The 10,210-nt window shown below is 39.0% G+C and overlaps 1 protein-coding gene across 1 annotated transcript; it reads left to right on the top strand.

The window, feature by feature from the left end:
* The first annotated feature begins 5,955 nt into the window (after positions 1-5,955).
* On the top strand, positions 5,956-8,374 carry LOC101625994 (cytochrome c). The gene is made up of 3 exons (XM_004676786.2): positions 5,956-6,078; positions 7,093-7,269; positions 7,368-8,374. The coding sequence occupies exons 2-3, from the start codon at positions 7,101-7,103 to the stop codon at positions 7,514-7,516; spliced, it is 318 nt and encodes a 105-aa protein (XP_004676843.1). The 5' UTR covers positions 5,956-6,078; positions 7,093-7,100; the 3' UTR covers positions 7,517-8,374.
* The last annotated feature ends 1,836 nt before the right edge of the window (positions 8,375-10,210 follow it).

Genomic DNA, 10,210 nt, shown 5'->3' with positions numbered 1-10,210 from the left:
GTCCAAGGTCATGGTGCCTACAGACTTGGTGTCAGGCAGGTTATGCTACCTCACAGACAGCCTCTTCTCACTGTGACCTCCCATGGGGAAGAGCCAATCTCTTCCTCTAGAGAGGCTCTCTCTAGGCACAGGTCCCATTCATGAGGGTTCTGCCTTCCTAACTTAATCACCTCCCAAAGGCCCGCCTCTTAGTAACTTTGGGGGTTAGGATTTCAACACATGAAATTAAGGAGAACACAGACTGAAGCTGATATCTTGGTATCAATTATTCGAAAGCCAACAGAATTTTTTTTTAAAATGCCATCAAGAGTTAGTCAACTACAAAAAGCAAGTCAACTCTTAATGTACAAAGAGGTACATTTTAGACATAGTTTACCAAGGAAAGTTCATGAAGAATTGCTATGAATGTTGAGATTTCTTTTGATTTTTTGTTTCATAACGTCATTTTGGCGCACCATTGTTTAAAACTATTCTTGACAAAAATTAGGGAATGTTTTTCCAAACTATTCTGTAACACTAATTATAATAGACACTATAGGAGGCAAAAAGTTAACAGGTAAAATATATTGAAGAAAACTGAGGGAAATAATCACCTGACTTAGTCACAGTATTCATAATAGCCTTTAATATGTTATATATCTGGAAGTATGACAACAAGCATATCCGGCAAGAATTCCAAAGAACAAACTTAGGAAGATGCAACCCTTTAGTACAGGAATTTGGGGTTTTATTTTTGCACTTTCCCTTCAGGCACAAAACTACATGCTGGTGATGGGAATTCACTCTACCGACACATAGCTGAGGACAGGGTACCTTCTGAAACGGGGAATAAATGTTTGTGTCAGTCAGGATCCTAGGAGGAGAGAGATTCTCAGTGATGTCACTGACAGGAGTTCAGGAAGTCAGGGTTACCAACAGTGAGGCACCCAGCAACTAGCAAGGGCAAGAATCCCACTTGGTATAGGTCAGGCTCACAATTAACTTGTCAGAGGCCAGTGGGAATGGCTATTATACTAGGGCAATACAACAGCAGGGTGATCAGAGCAACTTGATCCAGAGAGTTCCCTAGCAGTGGTTAACTTTGAATTAATCAGTGGTGAACTTTGGATATTTAGAATTGAAACCGAGAAGCAGCATACTATCTAATCTGTACAACAGAAACCTTACAGCTAAAAAGTTTCATATTCCTGTACCAAAGCTCAGACCAGATTTAGGCCACAAATCTTGAGTACAGCTAGGAGGGTAAAACTGATTAATAAGGTAGGAAAGACCTGGCAAATAACAAGGTCTATTCTAAATCTTCCACCTAACCTTTCACAAACAGATCTAAGGGATAACTATGCAATTCAGAAAAGGAAATGCATATTTACTTTAAGATCAAGCCTTGGTTCTTAGTTAATACTAATCCCCTGAGGCCCAGAAAACCTCTGCAACCCACCAGCTGGTGGAGAAGACTTAGAGGGTTTTATTAAGGTTTTCCTCTTGGTGCTTCCAACAGGAATATAGACATGCTGGGCTATTACTTCAATTCTTGAGTGTGCTTTGGAATACATAACTACATAAATGGCAGTCTCCTGTTTTGGCTCCCTAACTAATAAAGAAAGGGCCAGTGCAATTTTTTGACGTTGTCCCACTACCACCATCCCAAATAAAGTCAATTCCACATCTCAGGGGAGGAGATGAAGAAAGCATACAGGTATGAGTGCCAGCATCAAAGATTGAATGTGGCAGGGTGGCTATTCCTGTCATATCCTATTTAAATCACTTATTGAGTGAGTCTAGTCACATAATAGATAGATGTGGGGAAATAAGGACATATTTTAAACTTAGTTGTAACAAGATACTCTAAATTCTACAGGAATTTACTGAAGTTACTGGGATTAGTTCTTTATTTGGTGTAACTCACCATTTGGAGCCATTTGGGCTTAATTTCCTTTGTGGGAAGTTTTTAAATTATTAATTAAATTTCTTTAACAGTTCTAATACTATTAAAATTTACTTTTTATTCTTTTATTAGTTTTGATCATTTTTATTTTTCAAGGGATTTTTCACTTGGTCTAAACTTTCAATAAAATTTTCAGTGTCTACAAGATTTGTTATTTTTCCAATGAATTTTTAGTGCTTTTCTTGATCTTTTTGCAGGTGCTTCTTGTTGTATTAGTCCACTCTTTTAAACCTTTTGCGTTCTTATATTTTAGATGTATCTTTTAGAAAGAGCAAACATTTCAATTTTTGTCATCTAACCTAGAGGTATTTCTCATAATTAGATTTAATTGTATTTAATTTATTTGATTGCTTATTTATACTTAAGGAAAAACAAATCTATATGGATTTTATCATCTTAAAGTGTGTTTATTTTTCCTGCCTAAGTTATTTTACCTCTTTTTTTCTTGCCTGCAGTGAAATTACCATTCCAATTATTCCATTATTTCTGAAAATGTACTTTTTAAAGTTTTTTTGAATTATCCTACTAGTTTCCCTAGAAGCTAAGATATACACTCTCCCTGGAAAATGCAAACATTTTAGACTTTTAACTCTATTTTCCGGTCTATGACATATGCTATTGCTGTTACCTATATTTCACCTACAAACACTATGATTATTAAAAGTGTTCATTTAGCGTCAGCCTCTTGTTGCTCTTGACTTCTTCCTTCATCTCTAATAATCTCAACTTGTAATCATTCTCCATTGGTCTAAAGTACAGCCTTTAAATTTTTTTTTCAGTGTGGATATACTGGCTATTATTAGAGAATAAGCAAATATTTCAGTCAGTTTGATAATTCTAGAACCTGGAGTCCCTATGAGTTCTTTCTTGCTTCTGCTCCTTCTTAGGCATATAGATCTAATTGCCTTTCTTTCTTCAGTGAATGTTTTATTTGAAAACCTTAGTTGTAGAAATAATTGAGGCCTATGCTGATATTTTCTTCTTCTAGAGAGAATTGATATTTCTTTCTGCCTGATGCCTATAGGCAACAGAGTTCCTTAATTCCAAGTTCAAAACTTGAGGTTTCCTTTGGCCAAAATGAAAAAAAGTCAGGTTGTAGACTGTAAGATCTTCCAACTCACCCTCACTTCTTAGGGGCATAGCCCTTTGAAATGCTGACTAGAGCAAAAGTTATTTACGAGATAACGGGGTCCACAGCCTCTGCAAGCTCTGACTTGATATTATAGATATGAGCATACTGCTACATAAAAAATTCATCTGTATATCTATGTATCTAGAAATAGGTATGCAGACATGTAATGCCCACTAATTTCTGTGTATTTACACCTTTGCAAAGACCCATCCCAGTGCATCATAGTTTCCATCCTGTAAACAGGCCCATCCAGAGGCCGCCAGCCAAAAGCCAGTAAGAAATCAGGGCTTGTTACCCACGAGTGAGTTTGGAACTAGATTCTCAGCTAACTCTGCCTCTATCTCATAAGAGACACTGAGCTAGAACCAGAACAAGCTAGCCTGCTTCCAGATTCCTTACCCACAGATAGTAAGATGGTAAACATCTGTGCTTTAAGCTGCTGAGTTTGGGGGAGACTTGTTACACAAGTATTTTTTTAACTGTCTTCATCAAGAGTTTGTCTGCATAGGCTGCTGGAAGTAGAACTTCTGCCATACTATTCAGTATTTTTCTCCTTTCTTATCCTCTTTGGGATAGAGTAAATTTTTACATTCTATTTTACCTTCAAAGGTTTCTGAAATTATATATTGTATTTTTATTCATTTAGCAATTATGCTAAAAGTTTTAACATGAATACTTCACGAGACTTACAACTAAATTCTGATAACTCTCATTCCTTAAACACTATCGTTGAACATTTTAGTCACTTTGGTTTTCATTTCCCAAATTAGACATTTTCATGATTTATATAATTAATATTTAGATTCACCTACATATTTATATTTCTCACATTTCATTCTTTTATTTCAGACCTTTCTTCTAAGATAATTTTCCTCCTCCTTGAGGTACACTCTTTACAAGTTTCTCCAGTGACAGTCTTGATGGTAATTTTTTCTTTCCTATAAATGTTTTGTTCTCATTCTTTAAAGTTTATCTGGACATACAATTCGGTCTAATAATAACATCTTCAACCAACTGAGGATGCTAAGGATTTTGGTTTTGACTCTATGCTTTACTATAGTCTACTGTTTCCTTATTCTACTGACTTCTGGTTTTCATTGTTGAAGAATTTGGGGTAATTGCTGTGTGTTTTTATTTCTAGCATACAATCTCTTATACCTGGTTATTTTAAGTGCTTATCTTTGTCTTAAGGGTTCTTAATGTGTCTAAATGTTCATTTTATTTATCTTGCTTGGCACTATTTCCTAAATTTGAGCTTCTCACCATTTTGGGAAATTCTAAGACATATTTTTAAATATAGGGCTCTCCCTAGTTCTCTGTTTTATCCTTCTGAAATTCTTAATAATCTTACACTAGACCTCCTTATTCTATCTTCCCTACACCTTAGCTTGCCGTTTTGTGTTTGCTCTCTATATTACACTGGTAATTTCTTAATGTGTTTATCTTCCCATTCAATACTTCTTTTTTCATTATTTATGCACGAGGGCTGGGGGCAGGGCTCAGTCTTTCCTAGGGACTGCATTCCTCATGGCAGCCCAGACTTTGCCTAGCTCCTCTCTCTTCCTTTTAACAGCTTTGTGTCCCCACCCTTATCTAGATGAACTTGAGGACCTGCTTGTCCTTAGGAGACCTCCAGCTGCTGCTCCATGACCCGCCCTCGCATAAGGCAAAACACACACTTCCTGGATCAGGTCCTGCAGGAACTAGGTGTGTTTAGTGAGACACCAGAGGTGGTTGTGCTTCATTTTGCCTGTGTTCTTAGTCACTTTGTGGCCCTGTCCCCCACAGTCACAGGGAGGCCTGCTGAGGCAGAAGCCAGCTCCTTAGCTCTTTTAAGTTGTGTCTTATTGAAGTCTTTTTAAAAGACTGCTTCGTGGTCCCTTTTCTTGATTGTTTGAGACAACTGGTCATGTCGTATATTCTCATTGTATACATTTTAAAGACAAATTAATCTATAATCCAATCTCAATTATCAAAACCGTCTGTATACCTATATGCACTCCTTCATTCTGCCCCCCTGTCCTCTCAAATTTACCGTATGCATTTTTTATTTATCACTTATCACTACGTGTAAGTACGTATAGATATATACTTATGTAACTATATACGTGTATATTCCCATAGCTATACCTGGGGCATAGATACCATAAGCATGTGTACACACAGACACACACACGTGTGCAAGCGACTGGGTTTTGTTTTCAGGAACACAGGAAGGACAAGGAACTTATGGTTACCAGGTCAGTGAGAAGAGCTGCTGCAGGGCGGCAGAGACTGAATGACAGCACCTTCCTTAATCTCAGGGTGTCCATCAAGCGGAGATTTTTTTTAAGTGAATTAAAGGAACATGTTGAAGGCGGAACAAGTTCAGCTCAATGGCAATTTCCAAGACGCCTGATTCTAGGCTCTTTCTCTGGAGTTTTGTGGCGCCTGCCGTGCAAGTTCGATCAAGTCCGGGCAAATGTCGCCAGCTGAAGGAACCGTAGCCAGCAAAAGCACCTGTAAGCGCTTGCAAGATGGGGCGTTCACCTCCAGTGAGGCAAAAACGCCCCGCCTCAAGTGCCTTACTTAAACGAGCACTAAGGTGTTGCCTCAGTAAGATAACGCCCGGGATCCACCACCGGACTCCACCCCACTGGCCCAGGCGAGCACGCATGCGCAAAAAGACCGGCGGGTGATGTCAGCCACCTCCGTTGCACGCCCTAAGGCCTGTCGTAACTGCCGTGCATGAGAGGCCTAGAGCAGAAGGGCACCCCCGCAGTACATCCTACCTTGCTAGCTGGCATGCGCGCGCAGTTGCTGGTGCTGGTGCTGAGCCAATGAGGGGCGGAGGCGTCACCGCGTAGCCTCCCGCCTGGACGTACGTCGGACTGCGAGGAGGCGGAGCGAGTTCGGTTGCACCAACACCGGTACATAGGCGCGTACCGGCGTGTCCTTGGACTTAAAGAGCGGGACGTCCGGCTTGGGAACGGTAACCTTCGAGTCGCCCGCGACCAAAGCGGTGAGTGCAGGCTGCGAGGACCGTAGTGGGTGGGAGGCCAAGTCGTAGGGGACCTTCTGTTTGAGGCTCAGGGGTGTACAGAGGCCCGTACCTAGGAAATCCTAGTGGAGCCGGCGTGGGACTGGTAGGGTAGGCAGTTAAGGTCCCGGGCCGGAGCATGGTGGGCTACTGCTGGCGGGGAAGTGAACCTCATGCCTAACGAGAAGCATGAGCTCGGTCAAGGCCCTGAAAGCCCAAACCGGCTTGGACGCAGTCTGACCAGTACGCGGGCCTTCCCGTAAGTGGGGCTAAGAAACTGAAAATGATGTACGAGACTTCCTTTTTGTGTGGGCAGGGATGGAGGGAAATGGGCGCAGCGCTCACACCCTTCTTAGAAAGACTTATCCAGTCAGGGCTCGTTTCTTCACCACTGTCGCTCTTACCGGCAGCTTTCATAGGCATCTCGGAAAGGTCGCTTTTGTTGTAGCTTCTCCAACGAGTACCCTCGTGGTCGCCCTCAGGGGTTCCGGGGTCCCTGGCAGACCCTACAGCCGCCACTGCCCTCACGCCCACAAGGTAGTTTAGAGTGACCCGAGTAGGCTGAAGCAGCTACTTCTTCTTCTTCTTCTTTTTTTTTTTTTTTTTAAATATTTTGCCTTATTCCCAGAGAGATACCTTCAAATTATAGTATGAATTATTGGATATTCTTAAAAACTGAAATTTGGGTGGTTTTGACTTAATGCAATTGCAGTTCAGCTTAATCAGATTTATGACATTGTGTGACCTTGACCTCATCTTTTGAAATTATTTTGAGCTAGGGCCACACTTACTTGGGCTTTAACATTAAATCTACATATGCGGACAGGTGTTTTCAAGAAGTTCTTCTAAGTATGTTTGGTATTGAAGTGACTATCCCAATATTACAGTATTTATTTTGGTTATTAATATCGATTTTGCAGTGGATTAATAATTAACTGAATGATCATTGGTTTTCATTGGAGAGAACAAGAATAATTGTTTCTTTTCTTTTTTTAGATTTAAAAATGAGTGACATTGAGAAGGGCAAGAAGATTTTTGTTCAGAAGTGTGCTCAGTGCCATACTGTGGAAAAGGGAGGCAAGCACAAAACTGGGCCAAATCTTCATGGTCTCTTTGGGCGAAAGACAGGTCAGGCCCCTGGATTTTCTTACACAGATGCTAACAAGAACAAAGGTAAGAGGGGGACAGGTGTTAAATAGCCACAACTGAATCACACATTACATAAAATTTAATCAGAAGTGTAAAATATTAAATAAATCTTTCTTATTTAGGCATCACCTGGAAAGAGGACACACTGATGGAGTATTTGGAGAATCCCAAGAAGTACATCCCTGGAACAAAAATGATCTTCGCTGGCATTAAGAAGAAGTCAGAAAGGGCAGAATTGATAGCTTACCTTAAGAAAGCTACTAATGAGTAATAGTTGGCACTGCCTTATTTATTACAAAGCAGAAAATGTCTCATGACTTTTTGTGTGTACCATATTTAAATTGATCTCATACACCAGAATTCAGATCATGAATGGCTGATAGAATTTTTTTTGTTTGACAGTCCTGATTTAAATAAGATTGGCTTGTGGTTAAATGAATATGATTGGTGTTTTGAATTTTGATAGCAGTTACAGTTCATCAAGTACAATGTTTGCTTGCCCTTCTAAAGATCTAGCTACTTGATTAATGATCGTCAACTTTTAACTGAGATGGTGAATGCCATCTCCAAGCCTGTAGGAAATTGGTTTTATATTTAGATTTTATATAACTGGTTATATTAATATATTTATAAATACTGAGAAATTCCCTTTGCTTCTCATATATAGACCAAGATTCATCTGTGTTTCAAGTTGTGTTATAAGCCTAGTAAAGGCAGGGGCAGAAGATAAGCTGGCAATGCCCATTTTATCCTTTTGGTCTTAACATGCCAATTTGATTAAAATTTCCTGTATCTAAAATGTTGCCTTTCATTTAATGAAAGACATTTTAGTTTGACAATATCAAAAAAAGAAATGCTTCTCACAAAGGTGATCTATAAGATACTTCAGATACTTTTAAATTTTTTGCTTGACAAGATGTAGTCGAAAACTTGTGAATTCTTTACTAAGATACAGCTCAGGATTGTCTTTTAAATAGCTATTCAAAAGTAGATATACTCATAGCACTACCATGTATGTGTGATAGGTAATGGTGCTTTTGCCAACTCATTAACAGATATATCATCAGCACAAATGTGTAAGTCATGTGACCATAAGGCTTAAGATAATTAAAACAATCACAGATCATGATTTTTCTAATGTACTTGATTTTAATGCCCAGTAACACTTTTAATGGTTGAAAAGTACAGTATTGTGTTAATGCACATTTGTCATTAGTCATAATATTAGATTGCATTTAATTGGTCTTCTAGGACAGCTTGCTTGAGCTGAAACACTTTAGCAATTCATCCTTAGTGTTTCTTCGATCAAAATGAACACCTTAGCATTTATATCAAATGTGGATAGAATGTGCCTCTAGTTGTGATTACCTGGCACATAAACAATGTATAATTTATGTGCTAAATTATTTCATACAGTCTATGCCATACATGTTTAGAGTAGATCCTGAAATTTTCATGGATAGGGTAGGCATGAATTAAGCCACAAAGAATGATGAAAAAATTCTCACTGAAGGGTATAAATCTAGGTTGGTATAAATCTAGTGAGGGCATCTCTCAGGACAGTGAGATTGGGAAGGTCCTCAAAGGTAGTAGGGTGATTAGATAGGCTTGGCAAAGCCAGTAGTAACTTGTAAATCTTATTTTCAATCATTAGAGATAGATGAGAACAAAAAAATCAGTCTGGAAACTTGTAGAAAAAATTTGGGGAAACAAAAAAAAATGCCTGTTATAATTGAGATATTAAGTTCTAGTCTGAGAGGTAGTGGTGGAGAGTTAAAAATTCGTATGGAAACCCTTCAGAGATAAATTCCCAAGTTAATAATTCAAATATGCAGCAATTAGCTTATAAGCAATAATTCTGGACCTATATGGAAAGACATGGAGTCCAGGGAGTTGATTTTTTTTTTTTTGTCCTGCCACATCATCTAATGCCTATATTATATAGATAATCAAATATAAGTTGTCCCTATAATTCAAAAGGGGACAAAACTAGTTGTAAGGGATATATGTTTTCAGAAATAAAGAAACTAGGTAAAACAAGCACTGTCACCCACATATCTTCATTTTTAGTGCTTTGTGGTAGGTGACATACTGTATCAAAAGCGAGGGTCAAGTATATTTAAGGAGTGTTTCTTCCGAGCGCTGCCTACACTCAAAGTTTTCTTGAGCAGCATTGCCCAGTAACAATTTTCTGTGATGATGGATGTATTCTAGACTGTTCTGTCCAGTATGATGCTAGCCACTAAACAGTTGGATTCTGAACCCTTGACATAGGCCTCATATGACTCAGCTGAATTTTTAGTTTTATTTTACTTTCAGTTTGTGTAGCCTAGTGGTTGTTATTTGGACAGCACAGATATAGAACCAGGATCTGTAACAATGTTCCCTTCTTAATCTAGGATTCTAACAAGTACTTAATAGTGCCCTTGAGAATACATATTCTAGTTCATGTTTCTAAACCTGATATGCTCATTTCGATAACTTCACCTCTTCCATTCATAAGTTGGCAATTTATTTTGCATAGGTGGTATTGTGGTAGTAGAAATGTAGCTTGCCTTTTCCCCACATTTTTCTCCAGTCTCTCTATAGATGTTCAGTCTCACTTTAATCACTGAAGATTACAAATTGAGAAGGCTGTGATAGAAGCCTTACCAGAGGCTGGTATAACCCCAGTTATCAACTCAGGTTGTGTGATAGCAGTCTAGCTCTAATGAGACTAAACCAAAACTAATTTTCTTACGGTGATGGTCTGTTAACTCTCCTTCATTGTCTAAGACTACTTGAAAGCCAAGAATGATACTCAGCATAGAATGAGTAGCATAGTTCATGTAGGCAAAGTTGATGCTTAACAGCAGGTGAATATTCCTGTACAGTGACCAGAAGGTTTTGCCCCCTGAGGAACTCCTGTAGGTAGTGCTGGCTACCCTAAGCTGCTGCTTTGTCTGCACTTTTGACCGTTACCCTG

Source organism: Condylura cristata, unplaced genomic scaffold, assembly GCF_000260355.1.
Source record: "Condylura cristata isolate star-nosed mole 26May11 unplaced genomic scaffold, ConCri1.0 scaffold00005, whole genome shotgun sequence".
NCBI classification, from domain to species: domain Eukaryota; kingdom Metazoa; phylum Chordata; class Mammalia; order Eulipotyphla; family Talpidae; genus Condylura; species Condylura cristata.
The sequence above is the reverse complement of the archived record's forward strand: the minus strand, read 5'-3'. Positions and strand labels throughout refer to the sequence as shown.